The sequence below is a fragment of the Synchiropus splendidus genome, chromosome 13 (genome assembly GCF_027744825.2).
Source record: "Synchiropus splendidus isolate RoL2022-P1 chromosome 13, RoL_Sspl_1.0, whole genome shotgun sequence".
Lineage (NCBI taxonomy): Eukaryota > Metazoa > Chordata > Actinopteri > Syngnathiformes > Callionymidae > Synchiropus > Synchiropus splendidus.
This window is the reverse complement of record NC_071346.1, coordinates 9,102,799-9,118,860: the sequence shown is the minus strand read 5'-3', so window position 1 is coordinate 9,118,860 and position 16,062 is coordinate 9,102,799. Positions and strand designations below refer to the sequence as shown.

At 42.0% G+C, this 16,062-nt stretch overlaps 1 protein-coding gene across 12 annotated transcripts in view; it reads right to left on the bottom strand.

The window, feature by feature from the left end:
• Window positions 1–15,650, bottom strand: part of LOC128769813 (zinc finger protein 521-like) — a 109,432-nt gene extending 93,782 nt beyond the window's left edge. For 3 of the 12 annotated variants that reach the window (XM_053883805.1, XM_053883809.1, XM_053883810.1), the window contains exons 1-2: window positions 15,325–15,648; window positions 6,275–6,331 (exon numbers count right to left, since the gene is read on the bottom strand). Coding sequence is in view for 5 of the 12 variants with exons in the window: in XM_053883812.1 (XP_053739787.1) it covers window positions 6,275–6,331; window positions 14,751–14,790 (97 nt within the window). In the remaining 7 variants the exon portion in view is untranslated. Of the gene's footprint in view, window positions 1–6,274; window positions 6,332–14,750 lie in introns of all 12 variants that reach the window. The other 9 variants (XM_053883806.1, XM_053883811.1, XM_053883815.1 and 6 more) reach the window with 6 other exon arrangements.
• Window positions 15,651–16,062: the final 412 nt, after the last annotated feature.

Below are 16,062 nucleotides of genomic sequence, written 5' to 3'. Positions count from 1 at the left end.
CTTACTGAAGAAGGTACCAGTCATTCAAAAAGTACATTCTTCGACTGTGGTTCAAATTTTAGCCCCCGTGTGACCGAACTGGAAAGCCCTGCTTTAGTAGAAGTCAGCAGCGGCACTATGACTGAATTAGAGCTAAAAGTTAAGTCTTGCCGCGAATCTTGCTCTCCCCGAGGCAAAAAAGAGAAAAGAACAAGCGATTTCTGAAAAGCAACATGTGATAGTTGTCAAGAGTTTTAAGCTAAAAGTCGCTCAAATCTATGTGAAACACAAAGTGGGGGAACCACTGCGGGACGTGTTCTCACAAGCTTGTAGCGAGTCAGCTGAGCCCCATCAGTCGCTCTCCCAGTGCTGAAGGAGCTTCGTGTCAAACACATAATTACCAGCTCACCCATCTCCTCATTTCCTGTCATTTCCCCCAGATCCTATGATGCGCCCCCGACTCCCGAGCAACCCCTTCGCCACCCCCAGGTTCAAATTAAGAATTTATTTTAACCAGCGAGCAGCTTCTGTCGACACATGTCGGCAGGCCTGATCAAAGGTGAGCACGCTCCTTTATCAGAGTGAGGGAGGCTGTCAGAAAGAGGGGGACATTAAGATTGAATAACCTTCACACGCTTGCCGGCACCTCGTTATTTAAAAATCTGAAACTTTAACAGAGCAGCCGCCATATATATAGGTCACAGTACATTCGACTGCCACATGTGCCTCCGAGTGTATCCTCCTCTGTGAGGACGGCATTCGGGGCTCACCACTTAGCCCTTCACATCTTCTGATCCCTGCCATTACAGAGCGTCGGTGGCGGCGCATGCTCCACACAGAGCTACATATCGGAGAATTTCAAACATCAATACCTTAAACTTGTTGGAGTAACACACTATATCTTTGCATAAATCTCTAAAATAACTCAGAAGGCACAAGGAACATTTTGACGATAGTCGTCGTAGCTTCAGTAGTACCATGTTGCTAGCTAGATTAATGCCAGTGTTGTGTGTCCGCAGCTACTGTACGTTTACTTGAACGCAAAGGTTGTTAAATGCTTCAGAAACTAGCTCACCAAAACCGGGTTCCCCCACATTGCTATTAGTGAGTTAGTTCCATTTAGACTGATACATACAAGATAGACAAGAGGAATTGGACACAGGCTTTTAGCTAGAGCTAGCTAGAGGGCGTCTAAACTGCAGAACATGAAAAAAATGGTTCACTGGTTTACATTAAATTGTGTTTCCACCCGGTAATTTCGCCAAATATGATTCAAATTCGTAGATTCTAGAACCTTTTCCAACTGTATTTTGGCCATTGTGGTTACCATATTTGTTTATATTTGTTTAATATCACCATCATCCGCATCTCGCGAGTCGCGACACTTGCGGCATGGAGGTGTGCCGCTATTGATGGGATGTCTGATGCTGACGACAGGATAAGTTCCAAACTTCAACTTCCAAACAATCGTTCACTAACTCATTGCTTTCTAATCGGAGGAATAGTTCGCAGACTCTCATGCCACAACTTTCCCATCACAGATGCCATGTTTGTTTTCGGGCGAAATTTCGGGCACATTTCATAGGTCGACGTGACATAGACGACCGAAAACGCAAGTTCGAAACTAACCAACTTCAAACTTTTAACACCTGTATTGACCTTATTGATTATTTTGGTCTGAGCCAGAACTTTTTTTCAGTTTTAGAGTTTGATACGTCTCAGAATGTTCTGTACCACCACTACATGCCTCAAAATGTACTATTTTTTGTTGCTCAACCACGATTAGCATCATAATTATGAGAAGAATTTTGTGGACATTTTATAACATAACACAAAACATATTGATGCATTTTTTTCTAGGTTTAAGCACTTTGATTGTGTCGTCTTATACATTTCAAGTTCCATAAGCTACTTTGTATTATGTTTATTCACCAGCGGTCAACACTTTATTTCTTTGTTCCAAACAATGACAGCATGCTATTCACTGAGCTGTCTCAAAGCTCCCATTACGCCCTATAAAACCATAAAAAAAAGGTGTTTGCCGAGCCATAACACCGAAGCCTATACAAGAAAACAAGCACGAGCTAAAGGTAGCAATTAGAGCAGCAGCAAAGCCAAACAAAGAAAACCAGGCAGCACTTGACAAAGCATAAATAATCATCCACCATTAAAATCCCTGCACCAAAAAAAAGAAAGAATTGGAATCAAAGCTGCGGGATAAGAAAACACATTTGAACATTGCAAATGCTCTCTGTCTCTCTCTCTCTCTCTCTTTCTCAGCCCGTATCTCTCGCTCTCTCACTGGGAGTGATAATATTGAACGGAGCGCCTTGCTATGCCATTAGTGCGGTAGAACTTCAAAGGAAATGAATAATAGAAAATATGATTTTCTGAAGTGCTGGAGTGAAAGAGTCCTTTCCTCTTCCTGCCAGAGTGAACCCCACAGTACATTGATCAGAGGGCGCCCTCCACTTCTGACTGGCTGCCACCTGACTTCATACATCACCTGCCACGGCCTCCGTCCACTTTACACGGAGCTGACGCCCAAGCAAACGCCGCAAAGAAAGGATGTATACATAAGAGCGAAGAAAAAGCATGTGGATATAATTATACACAGCCAGCACAGTGGTAAAGCCAAGCTGCAGATCTTAAGCCTGCACGACACTCTCCGGGTAAAAAAGCGCACTGCCTCATTAAACCTCAGATATCACACTGTTCCTGCCCCTCTATACTATGCATAAATCTGTCTGTCTTTTAGAGAGCCTCTTTTGTTAGCATTTCTCCTTTGCCTTTGCGACATATCAAACATGAATAAGAAGCAGGATGCAAGACTGGCAGAACACTTTAAGTGTAATGGAAGGGCACGACTGGGGGCCTACTTATGATCCAGATCTCCACAGCCCGTCTGTTTAATCCTTTAGCTTGTCGCCGCTGTAATGGCTATTGTGACAGCGTCCATCATTGAGGGAGACGTTTGAATAGCAGGTAAACCTACGTCACTTCAATTTTAGATGTTGAAAAACCAGTGGCCAGAAGGGTTGTTTTGGTAGTTCAAAAAGTTCTTTCTGCAGAGTGCTTGGCGTGAGGAGGAAGTCACATCATTCACTGAAAACTTTTTGTTATTTCAAAATACCATATCGATCTCACTATCAGCCATTGATAAAACTGGATGTTCAGAGGTGGGACACGGCAATGTGCTGCAAAAACCCGCTTATGCCTTCAAAGTCCTCATTTTCTTTAGCATCTTATATGATAGTGCTGTTGTGAAGGCAGTATAATTCAACATAGATATAACAATCCCAACCATTTTAGAAACTTCACTTTGAAATTGACATAAAAAATGAGTCGTATAATCATTTATTTTGACTGTACTATGCGCAATATATATAATATCTTAAAAAAAAAAGACTTATTCATGTATTATCAAAATAAATTTGCTGCTTCATTCTAAAACTGGATTTTTCCACCATACAAATGTCCACATTAAAACTTTAAACAGACCTCAGACTTTGAACTTAAACATTGTGCCAATGAAACTATTAAAAATTATTTTTATTAAATTAAATAAATTATTATTATTATTCCAGTTTATACTTTTCTTTTTAAAAAATCATCTTTTATATAAATTTTATATATATATAATTTTTCTAAAGATAAAAAGAATGATAAAAAGGTCAGTATGTACATGATAATAATTATAAATAAAGTTACTTTAACTGCAAATAGCTCTGTGGACTGATGGTTTGGATACTGGAGAGTGTTGGCGATGGAGGCCCCCAGAAGATACGCCATGAGGTTCACTGAGGGCATGAAGAGGGGTGACTAGGAAGGACACTCAAGAAGAAGAGGAAGGAGCTTGGTGGAATGATGAATCGTATTATCAACACTGAAAAGTTCTCCAACACGAACAACTTCTCTCTTAAACCTAAAGTTTCTCCTGCAGCCTTTGGAGGAAAAATAAGTAAATCAACACCGATGAAGTCAAATGAGGAAAGTGAGAAATTAATTTGAGCGCCCTCCTGATTTCTCCACAGGCAGACATCGATCATGTGGCGGCTGACTCCCCTCACTCTGGAGGTGGAGGTGGAGGTGGCGGAGGCGTGTGGGGGATCCGTGTGTCTGAGGGGGTCGTTGTAATCAGCCACACTCATTAGCTTTGGCTCTGGATGACAGGAAGTCTCCAAGGCAAGTCAGCCTCCGATGCCCGCTCCTTCATCTTTGGAGCCGAGGTTACAGGGCCACCGCTCAGTTCTACGGTGCCGCTGCCGATAGTCGTCAAGGAGGGAAGTTTGAGAAGCCGATCAGGAAACTTTCAAGGTGGCGTTATTGCATTCAACTAACGTCTCAAGGAAGAGACTTGCCTGGCAGTACGACTTCTGCTTTGATCTTTTCGTCATTCTTCCTCTCTCAGTCATAAATACTACGTACAATAAGGACAAACATTCACTTTCACTGCAGCCATACTGAGTAACACCAGCTCTAAGTATCTAGCATGTTTATCATTTTAAAATCCTCTTGTGAAACTATGGCTGCAACGACTAGCCGACACTGTCGAAAGCATGGGTCCATTTGACAAAGGACAGATCAAAGGACGTGTAACTTTCACAGCACATTTTGAGCAATTAAAATTGACATAGAAAATTTTAAAACAGCATGTAATATTATGCAAGGGTTTACAACAATGAATATAGATGTTATATTTCCAGGGGTTGAGCCACACAGATGGATGTGTTTTTAAAGCTTTAAGGTGTTTCCAACATTTTGTCCAACTCCTGTATATTATATGCTGCTCAATTTTCTTCTCAAACTGTGACCAATCACGACAAGGTAGGCGTGGTCTGGGGGGTGGACGGCGACCTGACAAATATAAACTGAGGCATTTTAAAACGATAACAGATAGATTGGTGCTGTACTTCCGGATTTATGGAGTATTTTATTAAAGGTGATGAGCTGTTCAATAGACATCATGGTTACCAATTTTTGTTGAAGTACGTATTGCAATAGTTCAGCTACCAGTCGCTGCACACTCCAGCACAGCATAGTTGAGAAAACTGTGTATAAATGTTGGACTAAATGTGGCAGCCCAGGAGCGGCCAGGGTCCCCAGCCTGCTGGGCAAAACCATCCATATCGGGTTTAAAATAACCACACCTGAGACTTAACCTTTACCAGAGACAAATGAAATGAAAATATACAGTGTGGTGCATCAGGAGCAGCCTTCATTCATAGGGGGCTTTCTGCTAGCCTGACCTGAATTACCGCTCTTTTCCTCGAGGGCCACGGTGAATGGCATGCACAGAGACAGGACACATTCATCTGTGTGGCTCTATTCTACATGGTGGGGAGACAAAGAGCGCGTGGAGGGAGGTGTTGGAGACGACCACTACAGAAGCACACCTGCTCTTACAGTGCTGGACTCATGCAGCTATAATGTCCAGACCTTCTCCCTACACTTCTAATGCTCCGTTCAAGATGGCGTATATCAGTCAAGCGAAAAATCTGAATTAAATAACAGCAGCATGTTGTTCTCCAGCCAGAGTGGCATCAATGAGCAATGTATGACATGAAAATAGGGTAAAACGTTTGTCGAGATCAGACATGGTGAAGTGCGGACTGGGGTCCAAATAAAGCCCTGTGATAGCGTTTATGCAGACCACCATGAGATCACAGTGAAATTACAGAACAGATTATATCTGCTGCTAACAGTAAAGCAGTTTCATTACCGGTTCAATCCTATATATAACTTTCGAAATCTGTGTTTAAATTTGTTTCTGTTTTAGTATTCATTTTCCCTCAAAATAAAGTGAAAAAAACATTTTAAAACTGTGCCTTAATGTTTTTTCTATAGTTATTTAATGACTTATAGGTAAATAAAATGTATATAAAATGTTATACAATAACATGTGTGATGTGACTTTTGCCCTTGTTATTTAAGTTTAGATTCTCCCGTTATATAAACAAGATTTTGCCTCATCCCTCGTCCCCACAATAAAATTTATTGAGGCCTCTTAGGCAATTTAATAGCCCACTCATGACATTTTTTATAACAGTTGCATTCACTAATGTATGGAATTGTAGCGGAGCTGATGATAAACACAAGGTCTAGAATGCATCATAAAACCACACAGGTCGCAGTCAGACCAAAATAAGAGCATCGCCATATTGTTTCCTTGGAAGGGTGCAGCATTAAAAAGTGATAACATGCTGTTAACCCTGAATACGCACAAAGCTAAAAACAAACAAAAAAAACATGATCCACTTTCCAGTCACAAATACAATATGAAATGGAGCATTACCACTCGGAATGGCGGTCTGCCCAGGACTGCGCTGGTCCTCTGTCACATTGTCTTCTGCTGCCAGAAAAAGAGAGGGAAGAGAGCGGGGAGGGGTGAGGAAAAGAAACGGTTAACAGTGGAAAAACAAGTTGAGACTTCCTTCTTTTTTATTATTTACTAGTGAGATTTTCTCGACCGAATCTCCAAGGGACTTTCGACAGCTCGATGCACGGTTTGGGAATCCACGCCAGCCTTTCATATGTATGAGGTTTGGCAACAAGGCAAACAGCCATCCATGTAAATAACATATTGGACTCTGTGATGGCTGATGAATTATGAAGATCTCCCTTGAAACATCCTACAAACATCAGCAGTGACCAAGTAGAAAACACCTTGATTACTCCATCAATGCTACGAGAGCTTTCATGCGAGTCGAAATCGTGAAACATTTAGAGGCAACTTGCAAACGTTGCCTAAACAGAGTGGAGGATTTCGGCTTCATTCATTTCAACGATACATTTTAAATGGCTGCTTTGGGATTGCTGGTGGATATCGCTCAACGTTCGCAGAGGAAGTGATGAACTTCTGGTCGAGACGGTGATAGAAAAGACGCAGCGGAGTCTCAATATGGCTGCCGACTTAAAAAACATTCGGCAGCCATATTGGACGAGCTGTTCACCTTTGTTCTGAATATTGCAAGCAAAAAACAGTAATGGTTTACACCTCAATCCTATTGTTTAACTCGACAAAAAAATGAGCGACGTTTGGTTAAAAAAAAATAGTAACAAGACATGTTTTAATGGCATGTTCAATACTTTTGATCTTGACACAAGAAGAAACTGAAGTCCAATGACAATCCAAATACACAACACAGAGCTCAATGACACATTGAAAATACATTAAAAATCACATTTCAAAGAACTGACCAAAAATGACAACTTCTGAACACGAATCAACTAAAAGTCTGTGGTTACAGTTTAAAAAACGAAATAAAAACAGAGGTGACATAACTAAATGGGTCTCTAATGTTGAAGTTTTTTGGAACTTCTTTGCTCTTTAACAGTCGGCGAGTGCTTAATTGTCTCGCAGAAAGCTTGTTATGCTAATGGTAGTCGAACCACTTTAGACGTTTTGACAACAGCAATGGCCTTGAAATACTTTGCTTCGGTGAAAGGCAAGAACCTTTTTAGAGTGACGAGCGCTCTTCATGTTGTGTCAAGCCCGAGAAATGAAATGGATTTTAACAGCAGGACGAGAACAAAAGAGTCTCCCACCTGTTCTATGTAAAATGAGGATCTCAGTAAGGACGCTGCGTTTCACCCATGCAACTGAAATACATTCTCCATTATGTCTTTTCTTCCCAACCTTTCATTTCAGTGGGTGAAGAAGAATGGGAATTGTGACAGGACCTCCCAGTAGGAGAGTGTGGCAGTGACTGCTGCTGGAGAAACTGCCGCACTTTTAAAAATTGCACAAAATATCCGGTACTTTGCATAATTAAGACAGAATCCTACAGTGGCAGAACTCTTCGCCTCGGGGGAGCAAGAGTCAGTGTCAAGCCGTGCGTCAAACTTCAGTGGAGACAGAGGAGTTGAAATGGTTCTTACCACCATTTCCCCTGCAATGGAATCTCGCCGTCTAAAAGTCGCTACCCAAGGAGCCAGAGTGGAAGAACACTGTTGTTTTAGAAATGCGGCGTGGTTTTTGTGAAACTCATTTTCCCCTTCACCATTTTGGCCGAGATTAAACACCGAAAGAAAACGGCTTTCGTTCACTTCAACTACTGCTAACTTATAATCATGCAAAACAGAGTGTTGCATGTCACCTCTTGACTTGATATATTTTGCATTCATAGCGGCAAATCTTTGCTCAAATAAATATGCTTAATATAAACTGAAATATGTGCTTCAGTCCATGTATCATTCATTCATTCATTCAAATCTCCGAAATGAAATGAGAATAAAAAATGGCAAATGGATCATTATTTGTTTACAAAACAGAGTCCAAAAAACAAAATATCAAGGCACTGTATAATAACATTTCCTCCTCATTTAAATAGGATATTTTGTATCTGTACAATATGTTTTCAGGGCACCCATGAACACAAAAAAAAATGCAGACAAAGAATTCAAATTTGAGCGTTTTAATGCAGATCCCATGCTCACGTCACCAGTAGGCAAGATACAAGATACAATAAAGTGAATGGAGCACAACATGAAGCTCTCCATGTTGCTCCTAGTGAGACGCTACTTATGGTTGACTTCATGAGTCCATGAGAGGCAAATTATTCAATTTAAATCAGACCCTTGATTCATTTTTTCATTTTTGTTTTCTGTGCAAAATCTTTTTTTTTTTTTTTTGCTTCCAATAATACCAGATTTCTGAACACATTAACAATATCAGCACACCGCAGAGTACATCAATGTAACTCTCATACTTGATATACCTTTTGTTAAATTCTTCTTTGTGATCGTGCAAGTTTATTGCTATTGTCAAGTTGTTTTGCAATTGTGTTGTTATTGTTTTTAGAAAAGTACACAAATATATAACGCTGCAGTAGAGCTAAGTTCCTCTATAAAGCAGACAAGATCGTGCTTTGCTTAAAATGGTTGCACAGGAAGTAGCTTCAGTGTTAGCAAGACATGCTAGCAACAGGGATGGAAAAGAATAACAGAAGTTTGACAGTGAATGTGGCATCCAGAAATGAACGCACCTCACGCCAACTGGTCTAGGTGAACTATTTTATCAGCCGCTGAGCTTTTCCATCAACAACAGATGACGTCTGTTATATTCATTTTTTTTTATGTAGCGATAATGTAGCTGCTACTTGTAATAGACGATCAACAAACAAAGATGGCGGTGCCATAGTATTACCGCCAAACAAGCTAATACAAAGCAAGTGAACTTACGTCAAGCAGAATTTAGGCGTTTTGACACTAAACACTGAGCTACTGATTAAGTCTTCACGAATTAACCGGCAAATTGATGTTGAATTCTGCTACGTTTCTCTTGTTTAAAGCCTGTTCAGTTTGGCCCAAAACCTAGACTGTGTTTTACATATTGGCCCCCGCTCTGATTGAGTTTGACATCCCTGCTCTCCATCACGCAGCTTTCCATGATGTTCTCCTTCCACCCGAAGCCCTGAAATATTTCCCTGAGTCACAATGTAAACTGACGTAAACATCGGAACCATGGGTCCGGCTATTAATTAGCTAAATCAATTAAAGCGAGGGAATATCGGGCAGCGTGTCCCCACAGAGAACTGCATTAGCCAACACAGAAACCTTGTCCCGCTAAAGGAGGCCTCTGTGACTGACGCCCTGAGAGTTTAATGAGTTTCTCTAGCACTGTTGAGCGCCATGCATCTCCCATCATTTAAATGGAGTAGTGATGGAGGGGGGTCCTAATAAATCCCCCACGGTTCGATCACAGATTGGTGGCAGGAGCTTGTGTTTGTGTTTTGATTACCCTCCCAGTTGGTGAGACGAATCCGAAAAAGAAAAAAAAATCCATTCCACACCAGCACCAGAACTTATGGAACTCTTATTAAAAGTTAACTCACTTGCAGTAAACAGGTTTTCACACACTACCGACAGAAACGCCTTCCTTGTTCGCACCTGTCTTGTGGATAATGAATAGCTGAGGAGGAGCCATCGCGGAGCGCGAGCTGTCGAGCGGGGGCCAACTGTGACGCTTCATACCGACTCCACAGTCATCGCAGGTACAAATAGCCGGACACTTTTAATTAATATCCTTGAACGCTCGCGTAATGACAGTAACTTTGAGCGAAGACAACTAATCCCCTACTGTTGTTCAACGCTATCAGTTAATTAATGTTTGACAAGGTACAGTGTATCACTCCGCCGCTGACAAACTGTAATCACGCTGCTACGTATTGTTGATACAATGCCGAAGACACCAGGGAGCTTTCCGACATCACTCATTTGATTTTCAAAAGGAAAAAAACAGCGTAATCCAGGAGCATGATGTTAAGCAGCGGTAAACACGCTGGCCGCACAGTCAATGCAACGCTATAGCAAAAATGGGGGGAACGTGTCACCAATGTAGCATTTTGCTAAGTGGTAGCACAATGTTTTCTCAGACAATAGTGTTAAAGTGATGCGTTTAAGGAAACTTTAGACACGATTAAAAGTGCAGACGGAACACACATTAAATACTAAACAGCATTTAAACTGCAAACATAATTTGGATTCGCATAGCATAAATAAGAAAAGCCACTACTCAAAACTAACTTTTTTTAATGTCATTTTTTTATTCTGTTTTAGAAAATGTTTTAAAATAAAACTCAGTCTGTCAGGACGACAAAAAAGAGTGAAAAAATGGGGAAAACTTTTCAAATAAAAGATTCAATTCAGTCTAATAAAAATGTATTTTAATAAAACTAGCTGACATCCCCTACAGGTACAGTGGTGTCTTCACAGCTTAAACACAACAGATGTCGTGGTGTTATCTTTAAGAGATAAAAACATTTTTATAAACAACAAAAAAGACAAGTACTAGCAGCATAATTCAGGGCTTAAAACAATGTCACGTCACAACACAACTTTTGTTGTATGGAGTTCATAAATCAAATTTGTTCAGGTAGAAATAGATTTAAAATGAATCATCTACAATTAAAAAAAAAGATATATTAAGGAAAAAAATATATATTAGTGGCAGCACAATCCGACTTGTGCCAATTAAAATCTAAAAGTAAACACGAGACATAGTACAAGAGGTACACGTGTCTTAGATTAGTCCGACTGCTGAGTTCGCTGTACGTAGCGAGGAGTTTAAAGCCGCCTGACGCACTGGAGGTTTGCATTAACACATCTGTGCATTCGGTGAGTGACAAAGCCCTTTACGGCTTTAAATTTGTTTTGCAGGAAGCCAAAAAAAAATACATCTGAAACGCAGATTTATCGGCACACAGACACTCGTGAAACAAACGATTTCACGGCCATGACAATCTCTCAGTAGCTCCAACAATTTGTAATCCATCAAATTAATTCCTGCTGTGGGGCAGAATCGAATCGCGAGCACCGTAGCGTCGTGTTTGTGCGTCCTGCAACACTTTGTGAAGCAGCTCTGAGTGTGTGTTCTTAGATATGCGTGACTCATCTGCTTGGTTACAAGCAGCCTGGATGATACAGTGCTAAACACAATGGCTGTGTAATCCGCCCTGACTGACCGGGAAGGAGACGCTCGCCACAGGGACTACAACTCAATTTAGCTCGGGTCAAGAGGCCAAGCCTCTTCAATTAGGCTCGGGAAGAGAGGGACGAGAACACACACTGCACATGAATAACTTTCTTAATGAGCATTATTTGAACTGGCGATTAGTGTCATAAATAATTTGCAATAGAGGAGCGTGTTAATAATGTTGGGTAACATTCATAGTCCATCCTATGCTGCAACGCATCGCAGCCAGCAGAGCCTCTCGCGCAGCATCGGATCTCTTCATTTGTGGCGAGTATCAATCACTGTCTTTGATTCGGGGGTCTGTGTTCACGCAGCAGACAATCCCTGACAACAGGAGAGACACATGCCATCGACTCGGAGGAGATATCGGCCAGCTCCCGCGACACTGGGTCCAGCACGCCACGCCGCACGTCAGCGCACTGACAGCCCTGCTAATGGGATTTTTTTTTCCGCAGCTCCATCATAATTTCCTTAATGATAATACTAACCATATTTTTATGTCACATTAGAAAAGTGTTAATGGGCGTTATGCCACAGTTCATTAATTGTGAACCCACCGCGCGTTGTTTTAGCACACGAATAAACAAGAGGCTCAAGTTAGTTTGGTAATGATGCAGATTCATCCAGCCATATGATTTATCTATTGACATCAAGGAGACGTGAACAGAACTGTCGACACAAACTGTGACTCCAGCAGTGACTTTACCACACACTTCTGATACCCCAAACTAATAAGACACTAGAACGTTATAAAAACACCAATTTAATACATAATAATATGCAGTATGACCAACGTTAAGAGGAGAAATTTGATGAAATAAACTGCAATTATGTCTGACTTTTTTTGCATTTATTTGCTAAACTAGCATAGCTAGCACTAGCGTGAGTATTTCTAGTAAAGTGGACTGTTTTGATCTGTACTTTTGTAATTAAATAACATGAAATTGAAAAAGCAATAAATATCATTAGTAATGTGTTGTGAATTGACAAAAATGTTGAATATTTTCTCTTTTATTTTAATCCCAGTTTTCATGGGAGAGTCCATGCAACCTGACTTGTTTTTATTGCTGCTGTGTTGAGCTGTTAATTCAAGTGCAGAGAATGTTTGGCCAACTATATTTCACATGCTGACATACTATATTTCATTTCTACACTTTACTTTTACAGGACAATGTAGTGTACATCATGACACTGTAACTTGAGTGTAAATGTTTAGGGTATTAGTTTGTTTTTAATGTCATTAAAGCTCATTATTACAACTTTAGTTTACTTTAGTCTTTCTAGTGAACTTCTAGACTGAAGCACGTGATCCAGAACATCTTCTGCCTCTATTTGGTAGAATAGATTCCCGACGATTTAGAGTTTAATTAACTCGGTTTGTTGTGCTTAATTGCTGTGATTAAATGCGTACTATTTAGCATCATTTAGCTCTGAGTCAACGCTGAAGTGCCACTCTTCAGAGAGGACTGAAGCCTCCAAAATAGGCTTATTTCCTTGTGTTAAAAAACGAGCATATCATCCCCTTCTCAGGAGTTCAACCATGTGGCGACAAATTCCAACTCTTTAAGACGTGAAATATTTACAGTGAGGACGTGACACAGTGGGGGGTTCTGGCAAATGGCACAGAAAATAGTCCTCAGAAGGACGTCTGACAGAAGCGAAGATAGAAGGGTGTTTTTGTGATGGATTTCCAGGCGGTACTTTCAAACAGGCAACGTGGCAGTCATCACAAGCAGGATTTGAATGGAGATCCTCCTTCCTCGCTGCTCAGCAAATGTGCTGACCCGAACGCCTCGGCACATCAAAACAAAATTACAATGTGCCCACAGTTGAGAAATGTAGAAGGGCCGGGATTGAGTAAATGTCAGTCGCTGGGCTTCAAGTGTTTGCATATAAGCGAATGATGTATGGTCTCGTCTTGTGCCATTTATTCCCCCAAGCAATAACGTAGCCGGATCTGTCTCTCAGACTTAATTGAAACGGGACTTGTAATGTTGCCCTTTTCCTCAATGGGACCAAAAACATAACCTCTGACTCCCTCAAGCAGCCAATACCGAGACAGTGTGTGTGTTGGGGTACACAAGGGGGGGGAGAAAGTGCCAACTGTCACAGCATTATTTTCTCATCCCCAGCACACACACACACACACACAAAACTATTCCAGACACTTGAACACACCACCGTTTCTTCCCCAAAAACAGGGTGTTCTTTCTTCCCCGGCTGACCACAGCTTTTAAGAGAAACTTTGATATACATTTTTCAGCACAGCTATTCCATTTTTTTTTTTTTTTGGAGGACATCTGTATAAGAGTATCCATGTCCCCGAGGAAGACAGACAAAGAACAATAAATAACATCTGCCTGGCCCTTTTCGTGGGTCGGCGCCAAAACAAGGAAATATCTATGACGTGTTTCTGCTCCAGCAGCCAAGATGAAGACGTTCAAGATTTGTCTTGACAAAATAAACTCATCACTCTTTCTGGATTAGCATAGTGATTAACTCCACCTCCCTTTTTGATATACAGGCGAATCTTACCAGATGTTCCCTCTCTCTCTCCCTCTCAAACACACTTGTAGCATGCTGGCGGGAGACAATTATATAAAAGTGATGTGTCTTTTGAGAGACGCCTCAGAAATAAAACAATGAGAGACGGAGAAGTGATCCACGTCTGGAGCGGCGGAGGGAGGATTTTTGAGATTTCCTTGCACGCTCTCCTGGGTATTGATTTAAAATGGTGCCTGCGTGAATGTTCTACCGCAGACCATGTAATCTTCCTTTGAGATGAAGACTTCCGAGAAGAGAGGTGGGAGAGGGTGAAAGAGGTGGGTCCAGAGACCACAAGCTGGGAATGTGAAATTGTGCACAATTATTTGCTGAGTAAAATACAATACAGTCTGCCAGCTCAAGTCCAACTCCTGTCTTAGTGCGAAGGGGGGAAGTTGTCGGCTATTCAAGGGGGAAGGAAGTCTGGAAAAGTTGGATTTTATTTAGTGAGCTATTCTCAATAGATGGAAGTTAACGGTGGTGTGTTCACGCACAGCCCCACACCCTCCTTTTTCACAACATATAAAATGTTTCCTCCTTAGTTTTTTTTGCAGACAGCTCATCACGTGACTGCGCCCCATTCCATCAGTTCCGACTATAACGCATCCAGATGTGAAGCAGCTGCACTGTTGCACGGCCATGAATCCGCAGCAAGAAGCAGAAAACACGTAGTAGGCAACCAAGCAAAGCAGTTTTTAAGAGGGGGGGGGATGAGAAACCAAAAACGAAAAGAATCCACCAAACCACTTACCTTTCAGTGATCTTGGTTTCGCTTGCTTGCGGCGCGACATCCTACAGAAAAACCCGCTGAAGTTGCTGACAATTTGGGAACACGACTAGAGACGAGAGCGCTCGCATTCACCGCTTTACCATCACAGAGGAGCTGCGACCATCCGCGCACGACGCTCGGTTAATCTGTGAGGTGGGAAATCCAGAATCAGCCCGGACGCTACACTTTGACTGAGTTGAGCTCGGATTCGGCGAAAGTGTGCGAATATCCCGTCATGTGCTCCCATTCTCCGGGAAAAGCACGCGCGCGTGGAGCCTCCGAACGCACGCGGGATATCTCTCAAAATCCGCGAACCGAAAGCAAAAAGAAAAAAAAAGAAGAGGAAAAAAAATCAAAATGCAACAAAACCTCCCTAAAAAAGGAGCAAAAAGGGGTAAACAACCGCCTGCCTACATTTCCGAGCAAACCCCATGAAAAGTATGTGAACGCACTCCACTCTGCTATTCATGGATGAGACGCGGATTGTGCTCTAAAATGCTCTAAAAAGAGGATGAAGAAGCGGAGAGAAGATGGAAGCTCCCTCCTCATCACCAACCTGCAAGGTCTTGGACTGCGCTGTCGCTCCGGTAGTCCACATAATAATGGAAAATGGAAGCAAGGCCCCCAAAGCCATCAGGATGGCTCCAGAGGGGGCCCCTACCCCGCAGGGACTCGCTCTGTACGTAATCACTGAGGAAATCATTGTCAGCCTGCCTGCACTCACACACAGACACAGAGGCATGATTAAAATCCGAGGGCGCGCCGCAAGATGCGGAGCGCCGGATCCGCCGCTCTCCGGATCCGGAGTGCCAAGTCTGCAGCCGGAGTCGGCGCCTCCGCCTGCCGTCCTCCTCACTGGCTCCGCGCGCCGACGGCCACTCTCCGCCGACTGGTCCCCCTTCTGGTGGAAGTGCCGCAGCAGAAACAGACATGTTTTCAGCAGCCGCTTGGCACGGCCGAGGGAAACGTGGCGCTATCGTTCGAGGACGTTTGGATCAACCGGTGCTACGTTTGAAAAAGATTACGCTTTTCACCAAACATGAGGGGCATGAAAATACAGGCGGGTTGCCTTTAAATCTTTCTTTCCACTCGTCGGTTATGAGTCTGGAACAGACAGCAGTTGGTGGAATCGAACTTTTATCTGTCTGTTTAGTAAAACAGATGGCAAATTAATATTGAATCAATGACTAAAACATAGTTGAAAAATAGATTACTGATTCGAACACTTCCTCTACTACTACTACTACTACCATGAACATATATATATATATATATATATATATATATATATATA